This window comes from Anabas testudineus, chromosome 13 (genome assembly GCF_900324465.2).
Source record: "Anabas testudineus chromosome 13, fAnaTes1.2, whole genome shotgun sequence".
Lineage (NCBI taxonomy): Eukaryota > Metazoa > Chordata > Actinopteri > Anabantiformes > Anabantidae > Anabas > Anabas testudineus.
In genome coordinates, this window is record NC_046622.1 from 15,487,187 (window position 1) to 15,508,143 (window position 20,957).

Sequence of the window (20,957 nt, forward strand, 5' to 3'; positions counted from 1 at the left end):
TCCTGAATAAATGTACCAAACTTATGTCAAATCGTATTGATTAACTGAGAGTAGTGAGAGACTGCAGCCAAATGAAATGGATCTAATCGTCTGTGTGTGTGTGTGTGTGTGTGTGTGTATCCTTGAGGTGAACTCACAGAATTTATGGGCGAAAGAGAATAAAACAAAGCTAAAGACACGTACAATGAGAATCAGCTCGGCTGCCTTGATAGCACGGTTGTGTCTATGTGTGTTTCCAGTAAAGAGTGACTCACTGACTCAGTCATCATAAAGATTAGCACATGTTGGAAGCTGCGTCTAAACAGTGCCGGCATAAAACACTTTTTTTTTAGCTCTTACGTGGCACAGGTCTCATCATGTCTTCACAGATCTGATCTTTTATAACTATAAAGTTTAACAAACACAACAACAACAAAACAGTAAATGCTATTAACTTGTAAATTGTGTTGTTATGTATATTGATATTCTAGTCCAGATAACGTCCCGTGATGCCATTAACTGCACTGTTACCTTCCTGTAGATCATTGTGACAGTAATAGTCTCAGCTGGGTCCGATTCACTGAATTGAATGATGGGTGGACAATAATGAGACACAGATGGTAGTGGTATATCTACACACACTCACACTGTTCAAGTTTTAGTCCACAATATGTTCAATTCACTCATTTCATTAACATTTTCAAAATGATTACTATTCAAGGAAACTGAATACTCGAAGCTGTGTACTTAGATGCACATCTTGGCTATTTCTGCTCTTTAACGTAAGCGTTGGATTTCCGCCTGGAGAATCCATTGGTCTCTACTTCCAGCACACGTCCTGATTCATCTGACCACACAGACACACACACACACACACACAGGGTGAGTGAGTCTGTCTGGAAAGGGTAGAGACAGAGAGGAGGTCTGGGAATGCTGAAGGTGTGGGGGGGGGGGAGGGAGGCAGAGAGAGAACCGAGAGAGGGGAGAGGTGGAAAGTTGCAACTTTAGGGCAATGAAGACCACATGCTATGGGAAGGAATGCATGTGTCTTTGTAAGAGAGTGAAAGAGCAAACGAAAAGAAGAGGAGGAGGAAAGAAGCGAGGAGGGAGGGATCAGAGCTGAGGTTGCAGCGTGGCTCTGTGTCTGAATGAAAGGACCTCTCTCTCTCTCTCTCTCTCTCCCCCGCTCTGTTTGTATGTTCGGCTTATGTCCGCTGCAGCAAGTGACCACATTTCTAGAGCAAACACAGCAGGACGTAAGTGACTTCAAACTGGAAGTGAATATTTTGCAGGCAGCTTTGTGTGAAGGTGCAGCTTTTACTTTCTGTTTTGAATTTTGTCCCTCGTTCTGTGAAGCTGGATTACTTTTTCAGAGGATCCGTGTTGTGCTACACAATACTTCATTAATTGAGTGACTGTAACCTGTATCTCTCCACTTCAACGAGACTTTGGGACCTTGTTTAACCAAACTGACACACATCACTGAGACAGCTTCCCAATGAATCAAGGGAAATCCTGAGCACTTTGTATGTATGGCAGGTGTGATGCTGGCTCAGTGTGTTTGACACACACATTTACATATGAATACCTGAAGTTACACAGGGAATGTTATTACAGACAATCTAGCTTTGAGTCTTGAACCTGTACATGATAAATGCTGGTGGAGATGCAACTTGCACGCTGGTTTCCCTCTTCTCACGTTTTTAACTGAAATATTTTAATCTGCTTCGACTTTCTGCATTATTGTAAGTGGCAAACTGTTCTAAACTAAAAAGCAGCATCTTTGCAATATGATCCTAAAGTCCTGCACGCTGGTACCCCTTCACATCCTTCAGCATGCCTCTCTCCACCGAGCTCTTCTACCCTCCCTGCTGTTGCTCCTCCACGCCTGGTGGGGAAGCTGTCACCCCCAGTGTTTGGACTACAAGCCACCGTTTGGGCCCCGACAGCCATTGGCTTTCTGCAAGGAGTATTCCAAATTTGGATGCTGTGATTTGAAGAAGGATGGGGAGATATCTGTTAAGTTTGACACCATTATGGAAAACTTTGACTACTCAGGTTATATCACCTGTGGCAAGTACATACGCAGCATCCTCTGTCAGGTAAGACAAGAATCTCCTTATTCTGAAAGGTTATTTTTGATTATACGTGGGAGACAGAGACTACCAATACAATGCAAACATAAACCTATAACTAACTAAAGTAAAATAATGTGAGACAAAGTCATTTTTTACTGTGACATCCAGATGAATGTTTTCCAATGTGTTGTAGTGAATGTACAGACAAATCTAAGTATGTCTGACATGCAAGGTGTAAATGTGACTGTCTGTACGCCTGCAGTCCCAGCTGGGATACCTAGAGTTGACATCCACTGTATTGAAACAAGACATTTTCAAGATGTGTGCAGTAGTTTATTTCAGTTTTTTTTTTTTTTTTTTTTTTTTTTACTTAATAATAATAACAATTAGAGTATAATTCAGCAAATAAACTGCACCTATAACTATAAAAGGAGAACCAGGAACCAACAAAATGACTATGTGGAGAATTTGACACCTGTTAAACAGCACTCATTTATCGCTCTTCACGAGGCTATCAGGGTGCGGTCTGTGTGAAAAAGACAAACAGGGAAATACGTTAAAGCTCTTCTCAACTCTGCTTTGGAATAAAGAACATGCCATGACTGCTAGATGAAAACATAACTAAATAGAGCAAAGCTGCTGAGCCACGTGTTTTTGATGTGATGGCACAGATGTGATAGCAAAATGTCTCAGCAAACTATTGTCTTTAAAGAGTCGAAAGACTTGAAAGAAGACGTATGGTGTAGTAATCAAAGTAGACTGCCCTCCATCCCCTCCAGATCCCCATAAAATGTTTGTTTTTGTTTGAGCTTTTCTTCATATGAGACACAGACAGGAGCGAGTTGGAGTCCAGATTGTGAAGCAGAACAATGGCACAAGAAAATAGAGCAGTGCGTTTACTGTGCCTCTCTGTGCCTGTGATCCCACAAAATACACTGGAAAGGTTGAACTAATCTTCAGAAGATGCTGAAGAATCTGAATCTTGGAAAACATTAGCCAGTGTCCCTGCACTACCCGGATATCTTAAAACTGTTCAAGATATCAGCACTGAACTGGTTGAAGAAACGACACTTTCTTAAGCAGTGGAAACCATAAACTCAACCATAAACTCAACATTGTACTTCATCAGTTGCATTTAAAGAGATTGCAATCTCAGTAAATGCTGGGTAATAATGAGGATTTCCATTTCAGAATTGCTGCTTGTTACAGTTTCTTTTCTGAGCTCGCTAATCTTCGACAGATTTAAGCACTCCAGCCTCTCTTTCACTGGCAGGGAGAGCACGCAAGCCTGTCCCACTCCTTGATTACATAATTGGGTGCTGACCTTGCAGCTCAAACTCTAACTACGTGCAAAGCACGAGTTCAAACTATGGTTCAACTATGGTTCAAACTGAATGCCATACTAGCTGCACCACAAATGTAGCCTTGCCCATAAACTCTGGATAAAATCTTCATTCTTCAGAAGACAAAAGAAATGGTCTAAGGGCTGTCCCCAGAATAACATTTGCATCTTTAATATCAACACGAAAACAAAGCAAAGTATTCTCAGTAGTTTAAACCATCATACAGTAAGTAAAAAAAAAAAAAAAAAACTCTGATTCCAAAAATATAAGTTTCTATCATTCTGGTAATTATAGTCTACTGTGGTTCTTTTAAAGCAGCGCAGGCTGGGTCTCGAAAGTAATGACAGCGCTGCAGAGCACGTACGACTTTCAGTGGTTAGTCTAGTTTGACTAAGAGAGACAATGTAAATATATAAAACCTAGATCTATTTTTAGGCAACAACCTGCTGTGGAAAAACAGTTTTGTTGCAGACATACAATAACATGTATTCGTTTCTTAAATCAGCACAATGATCTTAAATCTTATCTTAAAAACTAATTCAAGTATTTTGGTACCAAACTTCAGTTTTTTAATTATTTCAGTTCAGATGTGTAACCAATCAGAGGACCTATTTTCTGTGGTTGTTGATGGTTTGGTGTAAAAGAGGCCCCAGAGGTGGTCAAGTTACTCCACTGCCAGGGCACTTATCCTGGGTAAACCCACCTCACTAAGGTCCTCTGTTCCAGCTGCAATGCAGGAGCTTCCTGGCACTGAATTAAATGAGACAGAGATGAGTGAGAGACACGCAGACAGATAAAAAGGCAGACAGACAGGGGGCAACATGAGTGGGCAAATGTGTGTCACAGAGACAGAAGGGAGATTATCATCATTCCCCTTCAGCTTAACTGACCAAACAAACAACCATTTCCTCCTCTGGCCAGGGGTCCAGGATATATCAAATTCCTGCAAGAGAGGAAGAGAGAGAGAGAGACAGAGCATGTAGAGAGACAGATGCACAGCACAGGACTGATGGACTTAGGTGGAAATTTAACAGAAGACAACAGGAAAATGAGCCTACAACAGACAAAGATGTATCAGTTTAATGCACGTTTAGAAAAAACGCACGTGATATTAGCGCAGTTATTATTAGTCAGCATGTTTCTGCCTTTTTAACGAGTACATTTCAATATTAAAATAAAACCCAACAAAACCCACCTGAGGTCACTTTAAAAACATTTAACACACACTCAAGAACTCACACAGAAGTTAATTGTTTATCTGTTTGCATTTTTAATAAGCATTTTAAGGACCACAGGAGTGTTTCTGTTCTCTCACGTTACAAATTCAGTCCATGTAGTCTGTTCTGACAGCAGCAGAAAGCTCTACATGCACACACACATGTCTTTTCTTTTTCTTTTCTGATATTTCTGATGATGAACTCTTTGGGCTTATAATTTACATACAGTGTGTGACACCACACCCTCAAAGCTTCTGAGTTAGTCCTTCTCTTTATCTTTCTTTCTAACTCTTCCTCTGTCATTTACTTGCCATCTTTACAAGCAAAGACTCGGTTTCCCACCAATCTTCACTCTGTCAACTACAATAAAATGCGGACCAGCCACTGCAGGATGGGGCGTCAGGGAAATAGATGCCAGTAAGAAAGCAAGCGAAGCTTTGATTTCCTTCAAAATAAGCCTATTCTGAAATGGACAACACAAACACCAAATTATAGCAGTTTGAAGTGGCTGCATCGTCAGGGAACAGCTGCTACAGTAGTTAAATATGTTTACCATGATAGTAGGACCCAAAATAAGACTGTCTCAGAACAATGGCTGGTTTTTTAATGTGAGTTGGTCAAACAGGAGGAGTGAGTGATGCCTAGCTGTCAAATCATTTACCTTTTCCTTTCACCTACATCTCAGCAGTGAAACATATTTTAAAACATAATCATGACTGAGTGAATGTGTAGAGTGGAAAATAAATCAAACTGTTGGAAGCATGTGAATAAATTCATTCAATCAAGCTTTCATTTTCTCCACGTCCCACTTCTTTCCACAGTTCCAGCTGCTCAGACTGAACCCAGCTGTTGTTTTGTCCTGTTGAGCTGAAGCCATTTCTCTAGAAGGGTCTGATGTCGGCCCAGCAATCTACTTTTTGTGTTATTTAACAAAGATTCTCTGTTATACAGAGATCCTCTGCCTCTCATTACACACACAGCTCTGTCATCTTCCAAACAAAAAAGAAATTGCAGGGTACAACAGTGAGTAGTTAATGACATTTTATGTGAATTCAGCAAGAAAGAGTTTGTGCCAGTCCTAAGTCTGGATAAAGGCAGAGGACTGTGTCAGGAAGAGCATCCGGTGTAACACATTTGCCAAATCAAACGAATGCAAATCATCAACACGGCTTTCCAACCGGATCAGTTGTGGCCTGGGTTAACAACGTCCGCCACCAGTGTTGTTGACCTCCAGAGTGATGGTGAGTGAGGTCTACTGTAAGTTGAAGAAGTAGATGAGGAAGCCAAGAGTGTAGGACTGACAGTAGGGATTTTGAATGTTGGGACTATGACAGGGAAGATTGGAGAGTAGGTTGATAGGATGCAGAGAAGGAAGGTGGACGTACTGTGTGTCCAGGAGACCAGGTGGAAAGGTAGCAAGGCTGGAAGCTTAGGATCAGGGTTTAAGTTGTTTTACCATGGTGTGGATGGGAAGAAAAATTGAGTTTGTCAGGATGTTTTGGAGGTGAAAAGAGTATCAGATAAGGTGATGACTCTGAAGCTGGAATTGAAGGTGTGACGTTCAACGATGTTAGTGGTTACATCCCATAGGTAGGACAAGGACCTAGGTGCAGACGTTGTAATCTGAGAGATCAGTGACTGCAAAGTTTTGGTAGAGAGTGTAGCCAGAAAACATGGGATGGTGGTGTGTGAAATGACTATGGTGTTGAGGAAGATGAAGAGGACTAAGGCAGAGCAGAGGACGAAGTGTTGGAAGGTGAAAAAGGAAGAATGATGTAGTGTCCAGGAAGGAGTGGGTGGTCAGTAGGTGTTTTTAGATGACTGGACAACTACAGCTGCTGTGATCAGGGAAATAGGTGGGAGGGTACTTGGTGAGTCATCAGGAAATTGTAAAGTGGAGAAGAAGACTTGTGGTTGAATGAGGAAGTCCAGGTCTGTATACAGAGGAGAAGGTTAGCTGAGAAGAAGTGGGACATTGAGAGGACTGAAGAGAGTAGACAGGAGTAGAGGGAGACGCAGTGTAAGGTGGAGATAGAGGTGGCTAAGGCCAAACAAAGGGCGTATGAGGACTTGTAAGCTAGGTTAGACTCTAAAAAGGGAGAGGCAGAGGTGTACAGAGGCAAAGACACAGAGATGGAAAGGATCTGCAGCAGGTTAGGGTGATTAAAGATAGGGATGGAACTGTATTGACAGGTGCCATGAGGGTGATGGGAAGATAGAAGGAGTACTGTGAAGGCTTGATGAATGAGGAAAATGAAAGAGAACGTAGAGTAGAAGAGGTGACAGTTAAGGAGCAGCAAATAGCAACGATTATTAAGAGTGAAGTGAGGAGGGAGTTAAAGAGGATGAAGAGTTGAGAGGCAGTTGGTCCTGATGACATACCTGTGGTGCTATAGAAGTGTTTAGAGGAGGTGGCAGTAGAGTTTCTGACTAGGCTGTTTGACAATATCCTCCAGCAGCTGATTTGGAAGCTATTCACATACTTCTTGCATTATTCATTTGTGCTTCCTATCAAAGTAAAAATCAAATCAAACTAATCTTGCTTAGCTTTAGCAATAATATATTATATCTCCTGAGCTGAACAACAGAAAGACAAAATGTTTATGATCGTATTTGTTGTAAAACATCATCAAAAATGTAGTTTGATTCTATATCACACTTCCAACATCCTGCTTTGAGATCTAAGTCCGAGAAGACTTTTAAATTGTTATTTGCTTTTCACCTCAACAAACACTCAGGCCCTGAGCTCAGACTCTTGGTTTTTCAAGCCAACTTCCTTATTTCTCCGTCACTGTATCCATATATATAATTAATATTGTGTTGTAGTTAACAGAACTTGACATGCAAAAATAAGAAATAAAAAAAAAAAAAAAAAAACTTGGAAATTATTTATAAGCAGTAGATCGAGGTACAAGCATGCACACAAACCACCACTGGTACACACAGTGTTTACCTGTGTAGGTGTATGAATACAGTCTTTGTGTATCTTTGCTTGCATATGTACACTTTCTGTAGCATCTGTGTGTTAGTGTATGTAGGGTTTAATCAGTTGGTTTCTATAGCAGCATTAAATCATACACAAAATACAATCTGTGTCCTAAGTTACATAATATTGAATGTGCTTTTGAACTAAAAAGTAGTTTTGAACAATAGTAATACTCTCCTACCAAAAAACAAATTAGGTGACACAATAGAAACGGTCTTTGCAAAGAAAAAAACACATCACCTTTGGTTGAAAGGACTACAACCTCTATGTGGACCAGAAGGTTCTTCTGATGTGTGCTAAATTATTTAATCTTTTTACCTCCAGTTACTTTCTTGCCCAAGTGCAAAAAACATTTTTTGGGAAACGTTTAGGCATCCCAACATATTATCCACTAGAAATTAAATGAACTGTAGAGCTTTCTACAAGCTGCAATAGCTGTAAGTCCCTCTTTCACCATCGTCATTGCTCGTATGGCTACAGTAAACTTGCCTGGCTCTGCACTTCATCACAAACACCAAACACTGACCATATAGTTAGTTGTCTTTTTATAGCTGTGTCCTGCCAGACGTTTTATGGATAAAAAAGTAATCTTATGTGTTTGTTCTTTTTTCTCTGTTTCCTGTTGACGATTGGTAAGGATGATCTGGCGGCAAGTAAAGCACACCAGTCGACCACATGATGGTTTGGTTCTCATGCCTTCCTGTGCCTACAGCTCACCATTCCGGGTGTGGACAGTGCGGTTGTGACTTAATCACTAACTGGACCTTTCTGGCATCCATTTATACCAGACTGCACTTAAACAGGCTATACACATATACACATATTAAATCTATATCTATATATATATACTATACTATACTATTACCAATCATAGCACATTACAGGCATGTCCTCTGTTCTAGCCTATAAACATATCTGCTTATACGCTTAAAGGGCTAATAAGTATAGACACTAGATGCTTCACGTCCGAGAAACATCTAAAGTATATAGGGGTCAAAAAATTTCAATCTACTGTATCACAACCAGTCGAGGCAGATGGCTGCCCATCATGAGCCTGGTTCTGCTGGAGGTTTCTTCTTCTAAAGGGACTTTTTCCTCTCCACTGTTGCCTAAAGCTTGCTCAAATAGGACTGTTGGATTTTATACAATTATACTCTATAAGGTCTTAAACCTTACACTGTAAAGTGCCTTGAAATGACTTCTGTTGGAATATGGCGCTATACAAATACATTAAAATTGGATATTTGTAGTTTTCTATAGCCTATTTATCGATCCTTTCCATTGCAGGAGTGTTCTCCATATGCTGCACACCTTTATGATGCTGAAGATGCCAACACACCTATGAGGATACTGCCTGGACTGTGTGGTGATTACTGCTCTGAGTACTGGCAGCACTGTCGATACACTCTGAGCCTCCTCCTGGAGGACTTGGGGAGCCCACCGCAGTTCGCAAACTTGACTGCCGGAATAGAAGAAGATCGCAGGAAGTTCTGTGACTTTCTGGAGCTAAAGGACAAACAGTATTGTTATCCTAACGTGTTGTCAAATGAGGGTACAGTTCATACTATACCAATCTTTTGATTTCTCCAGCACAAGCACCCACACACAGACATAAACTCTCAAACGTGAGTTAAGTTGAGGACAAACTTTCATAATCATTCAGAAGAGATGTTTGTTAACAGGAAAATCTGATTATGACCTATGAAAAGTCAGAGACGCTCCTTGCAACCGTGTAATTAAGGTTGGCTAAATGGTAAAAAATTAACAAGACTATAAATCTGCAGCCATTACTGTGGCTATGTAAAGCTGTAATTAAGCACAGTGGTGCTTTGTCAGCATGCTAACGTGCTGATGTTTAACAATTATACTTTTTACCACATTCACCGTTTCAGTTCAGGGTTTTGCCAACGTAACGTTTTTGCAAGCACTTAGCACTGAAACAAACTGCAGATGAAGTCGATCAGAGAATCGACTATTTCAATATAAAGTATTTTGGAAAATTAAAATTTGTATTAGACTTCTGGCTAGAACTTTTTTGGAGAGTTTGAGTTGAAGATGTGTACGGACATGCTACAGATAGAGAAGAGAAAAGGGAATGAGAATGGAGCCCTGTGGCACACCCATCAAAACATGAAGTTTCTCCCAGATAGGTAGCCAGCTGAGATCTGTACCAGAGATGCCCAATTTATAACAATACATTTAATAGTTTCACATTTCATTCAAATCCAGAGTGTTTGGTAAATTAAATATTTGACCTAGAAAATCTTTTGTGTTCCTCCCTTGGAAATGAAGAGCACAGCATTTTAGGATAACCCTTCAATAGTTTTTGGAGATTTCGGTCTGAAACAAAGTAGTTTTTGTGTTGATCATGAATCTTTCATATGCTTTTAATTGTTTTTGTATGCTAATATAAAGATATTTGGAGAATAGACTGCGGTAAACAAATCTCACCTCACTACTGCCTGCGCACACTTGAATACAACATGTCCTTCAAAGCCAAACTCAATTTTATTTGTCTTAATGTGATTTATAAACATTGGCATTTTAACCCTAACTTTCTTTATCAACCTCTTTTCTGTGTTCAGAGTTAAATGCCAACCTTGGCGTGGTGAGTGAAGATCCTACAGGTTGCCTGGAGTTGTGTTTAGAGGAAGTTGCCAATGGGCTCCGTAATCCTGTCGCCATGATCCATGCAGATGATGGCACTCATCGTTTTTTTGTAGCAGAGCAGGTGGGTTATGTGTGGGTGTATTTGGCCAATGGCTCCAGAATCGACCGTCCTTTCCTCAACCTCACCCGCGCTGTTCTCACTTCACCATGGTCTGGAGATGAGCGGGGGTTCCTCTGCATAGCCCTGCACCCAAGGTTCATACTTTAATTACAGTAGCAGTTATATATGCATAGCATAGAGAAATCAATGGTCACTTATGTCACAGTTTTCAGAGAAAAAGGCAGCTGAGCCTACAGTACATGTTACACGTGACATGAATATTAACATCTATCTTCTCTGTATTCAGGTTCTCCACAGTCAAAAAAGCCTACGTCTACTACTCTGTGTCTGTCAAGAAAGAGGAACGGATACGTATCAGCGAGTTCACATTGTCAACATATGATGAAAACCAACTCGACCACTCCTCTGAGAGGTCAGAAATTCAAATAAATACTAATAATTTTTGTGTGTGAACTGGACACGCTTAATTGTGTATGTATATCATCGAACAAGAAGTTTATAGCTGTTTATTTATGTACTGTACTGTCTCAAATTCATCCTCCCACACTTTATCTTTTGTTGTAGAACTATTCTTGAGGTGGTAGAGCCAGCATCCAATCATAATGGAGGACAGCTTCTGTTTGGCCATGATGGATATCTGTACATCTTCATTGGTGATGGGGGGCGAGCTGGGGACCCATTTGGAAAGTTTGGCAATTCACAGAACAAGTCAGTATAATTTAACAATGCACTAGCCATTTTGGGTGTGTGACAGATGCCTAGACCTACTATATTGCTGAGCTATATTACTGTTGAGCAAGCACAGAGATACAAAAAAACTAAACTAAATATTACCATAATTTCAGCTTAAAATTACAAGCTTTAGTTTTCTATGTAATTTGACAAAAATTTACCCAAATACGATAAACACATCTCTCTGGTTACTCTGAGGTGTTCATCGTTTGAGATTTTATTTACTTAAGCATATATTAACAGCACCAGAGTCTAGTCAGAACAGGTAACGAGACAGCCAGTTCTGCCAAGAATGACTTCCTGTCAAATCAAGTTTAATTAAAATGATCAAAATTATGGGGAGTGCAGACTTCACAAGTGTTTCTTCGTGAAAGCTAAGTAACTGCGGTATAATCATTAGTTATAGACAGTACAAATTTAAAAAATGCACAAATTATCACCTACATTTATTGTTGACACATCAAGAAATATTTAAGTGTTACAGTTACACTGTGAATTGTGGAGCTAACAAATACTAATTTAGTGCAGCTGCATCTATGAAGCATATTAAAAAGCTAAAGTTAAGCTTCATTAATTTATTTAATGGTATTGTCTGTAAAAAATGAAAGCGCAGCAGGACCTTGGCTGAGAAAACCCTCAGATGAAAACACAGATTTGAAGTGGTATCAGCAGCAGGAATTACATATGAAACAGTGGGTCTGCTTTATCTGAGATGTTGACACCTTTTCTCTTGACAGTTATAGCTGAGCTGTTTCTGATGGGGTTTGTTGACATGCTGCATTAGCTGTTCTGGGAATTAGGGAGACTGCATTCTGCCAAGTCTAATATTGACTCTACACATTGCAGGCTGCCACACACTGGAGTGAAGAGACAGTGGGATTGGAGAGAGTGGAAAAGGCGAATGACAGGGGAGGGAAATGTAAGATTAGAAAGGTATACTAGGAGGAAGACAAAAAGGACAAACCTAGAGCTTAGAGCAAAATAGTTTAAGGATGGTGGTGTGGTTATAGTGGAAGGGGAAGCAATGTGGGATTGAATTGCAGTTGCAGAGATTAAGCCAAAGGTGGAAAAAAAAGGACATTTAATTAGATATAAAAAACTGCAAAGGTCAATGCAATAGAAGGGTTTTTGTGCATGAATTGAAAAAACAAATATGACCATACTGTATATGGGGACTTTCAGACTCAGGTCACATTTTATTCTCAGTCTATCTTCTACTTCTTATGTTGGATAGGTCAGCCCTTCTTGGAAAAGTATTGCGTATTGACGTGGACAACAACGATGACGGTGCCCCATACAGCATTCCCTCAGACAACCCGTTCCTGAGGGAGAATGAAGCACGACCTGGTAAAACCCTTAAAATAGTTTGCATGTGTTGAATATTAATAAATGTTTGGAGACCTAAGATGAACTAAACATTTAACATGAGTATTAATATGCACTTTACTTTAGCTTTTCTAAAGAGTCCACATAATTTATGACTACATTTGTACTGAAAATAACCTCTCCCTGAATAAAAGCAAATGTGTTGTATTTCGAAAAAAACAAAAACAAAAACAACATGTGAAATCACTGTCATTCCAGAAAAATAGTTTGGGATTTGCGATACAGTTTTATATACAAGTTAGGTAAATTGTTTTTACATTACAATAGATGTGTGCTATTCTTGTCTTTGCAGAAGTTTATGCCTATGGAGTCCGCAACATGTGGCGCTGCTCCATTGACCGTGGTGACCCCATCACTGGCCAAGGCAGAGGCAGGATGTTTTGTGGTGATGTTGGCCAGAACAAATATGAAGAGGTGGACCTCATTGTTAAAGGTATGATGAGTTCAGTATAAAGCCAATTTTGACTTTGAAGGAACTTTGACCTTCAAAGTCAAAATCTACATTCAAGAGATAGTGTTTGATTTTGTTTCCACAGCTCCCAAAAAGGTTGCTTCCAAATGATTTTTATTTATTGTTTGAATTATTTATTGTTTGAATGTATATTTAGCATATATTGTGCATTGGAAAGCAATCACACATATAGTCATACTTGAAATTCGTGAACTCTTTAGAATATTCTGTACAAATATTATCTAAAAATGTATTGAGACTATGACACAGTCTTAAAACAGTTTCACAGTCTTAAAACTAGATATATAGATAGAGGGAACCCAATTAAATAAACAAGATAAAGTCTTAAAAATATTGATTTCTTTGCACGAACTGATTCCTTCTATAGCATTTATACAGAATTATCATCAGGACTTCAACTCTGTCATTCAGAAACACTTTTAAGCATCATTTAGTAGAACTAATGGCATGTTTCCGACTGTTGTATAGTATTTTGTCAATGCTTGTTTAAAAGGAGGCAACTACGGATGGAGGGCCAAAGAGGGATTTAGCTGCTACGATCGCAAACTCTGTCAAAACTCTTCTTTAGGTGAGTCAACTGTCTGCGTTTCTTTCACAAAGACCAAAAAACTCAGGGAATCGAATGTTAACAGAAACATGATGTAGCTTATGCAAAATGGATTCAGATGGCATGTTTTTCAGACTTTCACTTTTTAGGAGCCACACTACTCAGATGGATTATATTGCTACAATATGTGTGCTATTTCTTCTCTGTGAGAGCTTCTTACCAGTAATTTCAGTCAATTTAAGCTGAGCTCCAGCTCCAAAAACCTACCACCTACTTTATTTTGAGATAGGTGTTATTGTTAGAAGATGAAAATGACCAACTAATGTGTTGTGTTGTTGTATGTTTGTGTTTGTCTAGATGACATCTTACCAATTTTTGCCTACGCCCACAAGTTGGGGAAATCAGTGACTGGAGGATACATCTACAGAGGCTGTCAGATGCCCAACCTCAACGGACTATACATCTTCGGTGATTTCATGAGTGGGTATGTATTACTGCCTCATTAAAAATTTAATTTTTGCCCCCATGAAGTTCTAGATAAGGCTTGAGTAAAGTGAAAGTTTGTATTCACACTAAAATGCACATGTCTATTTATGTGTAGGGATGTGTCTGTACTTTTGCACATGTGCACATTTATCTCCCTCTGTATCTCTTTAGGCGTCTGATGTCTTTGAAAGAGAATGTCACCACAGGTGAATGGCAGTACAGTGAGATCTGCATGGGACGAGACCGGACCTGTAGATTCCCCAAACTCATCAACAGCTATTATAAATACATAATTTCTTTTGCTGAGGATGAGTCAGGTAATGACAGTCTGTGTATAACGAGCTACATATTTTTACAAACATACAGTAATTAAAAACAATAGAGAACACAAATGGAGTCATTAAGGTGCAGAAAGATTTATCTTTGTTAAATGAGGATTATGATTAAGTATTGCGTTTGACCTGAAAATGAAAATGCATGTTTCCAGTAAACCACTTTCAACATAAAATTATGTTATTGCAAAGTGAGTATAGTGAGCATGGGTGGATGCCAATACAACTGGCATTTTGAATTTCGAGTGAAAGATTTCATTTATCTAATTGTTGATAGTGTAAACTTTAAGGCATCTTTGAAAAATAAAAATGACATACTATATTGAACAAGTGATGATTAATAGATGGATGACATTAATTTCTTTTTTTACTAAACAGTCTCAGCAGATGAGGTGTTAAAATCTGGGTTGAATTAACAAGACCAAGCTGCTGATTGACTAGGGGTTGTCACATGCTGCTGATTTTAAATAATTTAAGTTGGTTGTTTCATCTTCTGCTCTGTCTTTATTGACACAGTTTTTTTTGTCATTGTCTTTTTCTCCCCATCTGCTTTTTTCTGTTTCACTCCCTCCCTTTTCTCTGGTTATCTGTCTTTTGTAGGTGAGCTGTATTTCTTAGCCACAGGAGTCCCAAGTGCCACAGCCAGAGCAGGAATAATCTATAAAATAGTGGATCCCTCCAGGTAGCTTATTACACACATTACTTCAGCAACAAATGCACTGTCACCCTACCTATCCGAATGTGTGGTGGGCACAGTTGAATTTGTGACTGCTGCTGAAAACACAATTTTCTGGTGTCAAGAAGACGTCACTATGGTGGCCAAGAGGGCTAAACTCAATAAAACTTAGGAATGTATATACAACAAGACCCAAACACGTTAAGAAAACACTTTCACAAATTTGACTACAGATGCACTGCATTAAAACAAACAAATAAACAAACAACACAGCAGAATGACAAAATACAACGACGCATTAGGTGTTCTGAAGTTTCTCGTTGCTTTTTTACCATGACATACACTGATTTAAAAGTATTAGCTTGCCTGAAATGTAAATCAAATACACTAAAACAAGTAAAAAAGTGTGCTAATTTTGTTTTTCCTCATCACACAGGCGAGCACCTCCAGGGAAATGCAGTGTCAAGCCTTCACCTGTCAAGATAAAGGGAAAACTGATTCACTTTCACCCCAAAGAAGGTTATTAATGACTTAAAATCTATTTTAAATCATTTATAATAATGTTTGTATAAAATTATAAATGTTTATTTTTCTGTTTTTGTTTGCAGAGTTTGTAATTAACAAGAAACCAACCACCACACCAGTTCCCACGACAACGAAAAAAACTACAACAACAACAACAAAAAAGCCACAAAGGAAGCCGATAATAATAATAAAACCACCGATGCCAACAAGAAAAACAAAGAGAAAGCCGCAACCACAACCACCAACAGCAGCAACAAGAAAAACAAGAAAGACGACATTACCACCCCAAACAACAACAGCAGCAACAAGAAAAACAAGAAAGACAACTTTCCCACCAACAACTACAGCAGCAACAACAAAAACAACATTACCACCACCAACAACAACAACTACAGCAGCAACAAGAAAAACAAAAAAGACAACATTACCACCAACAACAACGGCAACTACCGCAGCAAGAACAACAAGAAAGACAACATTACCACCACCACCACCAACAACAACTACTACAGCAACAACGATAAAAACAACCTTACCAACAACAGTCCAGATGGCCATGGCAACAACTCCTGCTACAACCACAGCCACTGGTAGGCCTACTTCTTGGTCAACTGTTAACCCAGTTGCTAGGTCCACTGTTCCCTCAAAAATGTACAGAACTGAATCTACTGATAGTGCAGAGCTCACACTGCTGCGAGGAGAAGCCACCAGTGTCAAACCAGGCGGTTTCTTCTTCTGCACTCTCTTTTTGCTTTACATTTTAACATGTTAATATTTAAACTGGCATTTTCTATCTTTTGTCAAGTGTCTTTGCACATTACTTCTTTCATGCAGCAAAGTCACGTTACTTTTAAATTAGAAAAACCGTAAATTACAGTGAAGTAGAATCGTAACTTTAAATGATTAAAACTAACGTGTACGAACAAACAATCTTAACAAATGTAGGTGAACTGGAATTGATTTACTTTTTATAGACATTTGGAAATTGTTTTCTCACTTTTTTTGTCTGTATATCAGTTTGACATACTGCAGGGTAGATATGGCTTTTATTATAGAACATTTCTGTTTTTTTTATTGTATAAGTAAGAACTTGAATAGGGGAAACTAGCAAACTTGTACTGCAACTTGTGCAGTATGCTAGACATAAGTTATGTAGGTCTAATATTTATTTTAAATTATTCTATGGGCTATTTTGCACAGTCACTTAGAGTGCTTTTACAACTAAAGTCTTACATTGATAATTTCCCTCTTGGTGCGGTTTTTTAATCTAGTGTGAACACAGTATTCACACTCAGGTTTGAAACAAAACAACGCTACTTAAACAAAGTGGAGTCGATCTGAATCAATTAGTGTATTGTGGTGGGGTTCTCCTGATGAGAAGGTATACCAAACCTTAACAGAACATATATTTGACGACATTGGGTTATATGTAATTTTTAATTTATATTGTTTGTATGCCCAAAAAATGCGGCAGGATGAATTGGAGTCATGGGAGGGACAGTGCCTCACATACATCTGGAGCAACACGCGTTAACATACATTGTGTAATTGTCTCTCCCAAGTCACGGAAACATAATACTCAATACAGGGTCTTCTTACTGTACACACATCTCACCAATAAGCGGAGAGGATGTTCTCGCAGAGTTTAAAGTCCATTTTTGCATGCTTAGATTTTTCTCTGTGTGAAAAGAAACTGAACCAATGGGGAAATGCTTTCAAATTCAAACTCACTAAGGTGTGAAAATGCCCTTAAACACTGTTTTACCATCAACATGACTAAACTCAAAATCGCTTGCGTTAATTACTTACTTATATTTATTGCTTCCGTGATTCCACGAGTCAAGGACCAGTTAAGCAGGTAACTCTTTGATGCTTTTTTTTTTTTTTACTTTTATTTATGCTTCATATCTGTTTTTTCGCCTACTTTGCAACATCTCTTCACTGGAAGGATAAAAAAATACAAAACAACAAAAAAAAAAATCTATATTAAATCTAAAATCTCTAAATGTTAACAACATTTCTCAATGGTGGAATTTAATATTAATTACACTAGCATCCAATAGCTCAGCTTCTAGCTATGATATTACTTTATAAACTCAACTTTATAGATACAGACTTGGAATGAGCCACTTGCACTAGCATGTGTCAGACTCAGGTACGGTGACAGTAGATTAAGTGGTCTTTATTCCCAACTATAGTTCCTGCTCATGTTTGGCTGGTACAACAATCTATAGCAGGCTAAACAGAGTTTTTTATGTTTTGCATATTTGCACTTCTTTAAGTTAAATCAGGTAAAGCAGCGTTATTTCTTGTGAATAAATGGTTCTGCATCAGTCTCGGTTTGGACATTCATCTTTGTGTGTATGTGTTAATGTTTGTGTCTTTGCCGTTCTTAAAAAAAAAAAAAAAAAAAAACTCATCAGGAAAGGATCAGGAAAGATATTCAACACTTAAATCAGCATTGTTTTGTTTTGTAATAGTTACAGGGATAGATTGAGTTTAGTTTTTAAGGTTAAAGTAAGTTAGGAACTATCTTTGTTTGCAGTCTTGCTGAGAATAGCATTCTCATGTTTGTCCAGCCAGTACAATGAGGTCAAAAGTGGTTTAGCTTAGCATTAGGAAAAACAAAAAACAAAACCTGCCATGTTCTGTGCCATTTACTGTACATATTGATCTGTAAGTAAGTGTAAAAATAACAATTTGTTTGTATAACAGTTTGTTTTTAGTAAGTATCTATTTTTAAATATGTGCAGTTTTACATACACATTTTTATATGTATTAAAGCTAATTTGATAAAGTTATTTAATTGGTGAGGGCCAGACAGGCGTATTTTGTAACCTTTGAAAAACCCTAACCCTAACCCTTTGATGCATAGGCCCTGTATGCAAGATTTAATATACTTTTGCAATTTAGCTCCCCCTACAGTTACTGAGTGTAATTAACTTATACATCATAGTTGGAAATATCTGTTGCTTCTTGTGGACTGTACATGTGCATTTGTTTATGAGGCCTGCTCAGATAATTTTCTTCATGTACAGGATTTGTTAAGATATTTCACACAACTCAGTACAGCAACATGCTAATAATTGAAGTCTGAACCTAAGAAAATATGCTGCTAACAACACTTAACACCTAAAATAATTATAGTTACAAAACTTGGATTACCTTCACACAAAGTGAAAACTAGGTGATAAGCTGAACAACAAAGCTATACATCAACCAATGCAAGAGCATTTAATAGCAGTTCCATTGTTCCAGAGTGTTACTCAGAAAGTTTACTGATTTACCTAGAGGATAAACCTCAGTCAACTTGTGTTGACATGCCGAACATGTCACTAAAACAACAACACATCAAGCAAGCACAACCACACAACATGGCAAGCCAGCTAACAATTTAATACTTACTGGTCCAACAGCAACTATACAAGCTCAGCATCTGTCTCTCCCCAACAAGTAGAAGCCAGTCTGACATTTATTCATGTCGCAGTTCTTGATAGGTCATTCTCTCTTTTCTTCTCTTTGTCTCAGTTTACCACAATAATTATTTTGAAGCTGTTATTTTAACACATTTTACACATTTTGGACAGGACGTATCATCTAACGTCAAACGTACCATCTAATTTTCTGCAAGAAAGTAAATATGCATATTTTACAAAATAGAAACAGTAAAAAAAGAAAGACCAGCACTGTGTGTCACATTGTGAAAATATGTATCCAAATAAAGAGGGTGATTCTGTCTCTCCCTCAGGTTATCGCACAACCGTCATGACTGCGGTCTCCTCTAGGATTGCTCACACTCCAACCGCACCTCCAACGAGGACAACCCTACAGTCCCCTCCTAGTTCCACCTCCCAACCTTTAACTTCACCACAGCCTCCTCTTCTTCCTTCCACTCCATACCTGAATCAACCTCAGATGGCTTTGACCCCTGCACGTTACCTTGAGAGTCCGAGAGAGCTGACCACACTAAGACCACCAAATTGGAGCCAGAAACTCACAGCATCACCTTACAAGCCCCAGAGACCACTGATCAACACCACTTTGCCTAAAACACAAGAAGAGAAGCTGTGGCTTGTCGAGAAGCAGGAAAATACAAGGGAAGGAAACAAAATATTTAAAATACCCAGGGGGCAAGATAGAGGTCCCTTCAAGCGGAGAGGAGGTAGAAGGCTAAAGCTTGGCTCAGTGCGACTGGTGAGTCCAAATGGTTTATCAGATCGAGGCAGAGTGGAGATCTTTATCCTAGGGCAGTGGGGGACTGTGTGCGATGACCTTTTCACCATCAAGGCAGGTACGGTGGTGTGTCGACAGCTTGGTTTCACAAGAGCGCTGGTGGTAAGGAAGAGGGCTGTTCTGGGGAAGGCAGACAGTAATGTCAGGATCCTGCTGGACGACGTGGAGTGTGAGGGCGGGGAGAAATCGCTACTGGAGTGCAAGAGAGCCAGGATTGGGAAACACAATTGCTCACATAGCGAAGACGTAGGGGTGATCTGTGGTTAGCAAGAAGGCGCAATAGTAAAAAAGAGGAAGCCAGTAATGTATGGTGCCATCACACACAGGAAGTAATTTTATAAAAAGTTATTTCACATTTGTATATTTGTCTGTATGTCCTATTTCTCAAGTACAGTTCTTAAAATATATTCTTTATACATCCTGACACTTCAGTCACTCTTGAACCCAGTTAAACAATCAACACTTGATGAAAAAGCTTTGTTGGAGGATGCAACTAGTTAAACTGGCAAGTGGTCTGATAGTTCTGGTGTTGCTTCTCAAATTCTTATTCTCTTTAGAGCATAATTTTATTCATAGGTAAAAAACTGGTCAAAATGGACCATGATACTTTAGGAAACCTTAATGACTATATTGTTACGTTTACATATATGTACGGGGAAAGATATATTTTAAAATAGTCAATTGTATTCTGAGAAGATTTATGTATTTTTGTATTGTGTAATTTCAGCAGGTCTCTTTACTTTGTGCATATTGACGTCTTTATGAATGTTTTTTTTTTTCATTTAAAGAAATGCTGGACATTCTGTGCAATGAATGTAATAAAATACTTCCAGTTTTATAAAGTGAGATTTAACAGCACAGAGTGACTGTAAAGATGTCAGTTTTTCTCCAGATATTTTTTTCTTATAGTTTCCTGTTTTTCTCTGCCAATGATTTCTAATGGGCTGAAGCATGTTGGCTCAAATTGATTAACATAGATGTTTCTCAGCAGCACATGCCACATAATCAATAATAATAAAACAGCTTAATTTTTAAAGCATATTTCTTACAACAGCATGAAATATACAGTGCTTCAAAAAGCAAAAAGGAAAATCAGTACAAATAAAACAAGTCACAATAAAATAATATCACAAATGTCTCAAATCCAATCAATTACAATTAAATAACAGATAAAACTGTGGAAAAAGAAAGTTTGTAAGTGAAATATATTTTTTAAAGGACGAGTTTAAAATGC

At 38.6% G+C, this 20,957-nt stretch overlaps 1 protein-coding gene across 2 annotated transcripts; it reads left to right on the forward strand.

Moving 5' to 3' along the window:
• The first annotated feature begins 1,033 nt into the window (after positions 1 to 1,033).
• Positions 1,034 to 20,679, forward strand: si:ch211-136a13.1 (HHIP-like protein 1). Of its 2 annotated transcripts, none has more exons than XM_026363655.1 (15): positions 1,034 to 2,081; positions 8,891 to 9,155; positions 10,189 to 10,468; positions 10,621 to 10,746; positions 10,899 to 11,042; positions 12,301 to 12,413; positions 12,745 to 12,885; positions 13,418 to 13,492; positions 13,829 to 13,955; positions 14,129 to 14,274; positions 14,890 to 14,971; positions 15,402 to 15,484; positions 15,574 to 15,766; positions 15,893 to 16,212; positions 19,239 to 20,679. In XM_026363655.1, exons 1-15 carry the CDS (start codon positions 1,770 to 1,772, stop codon positions 19,988 to 19,990), a joined length of 3,159 nt encoding a protein of 1,052 aa, XP_026219440.1. In that variant the 5' UTR covers positions 1,034 to 1,769; the 3' UTR covers positions 19,991 to 20,679. The 2 variants fall into 2 exon arrangements, with proteins under 2 accessions (XP_026219440.1, XP_026219448.1); XM_026363663.1 differs by having other exon boundaries at positions 15,574 to 15,748; positions 15,947 to 16,080.
• Positions 20,680 to 20,957: the final 278 nt, after the last annotated feature.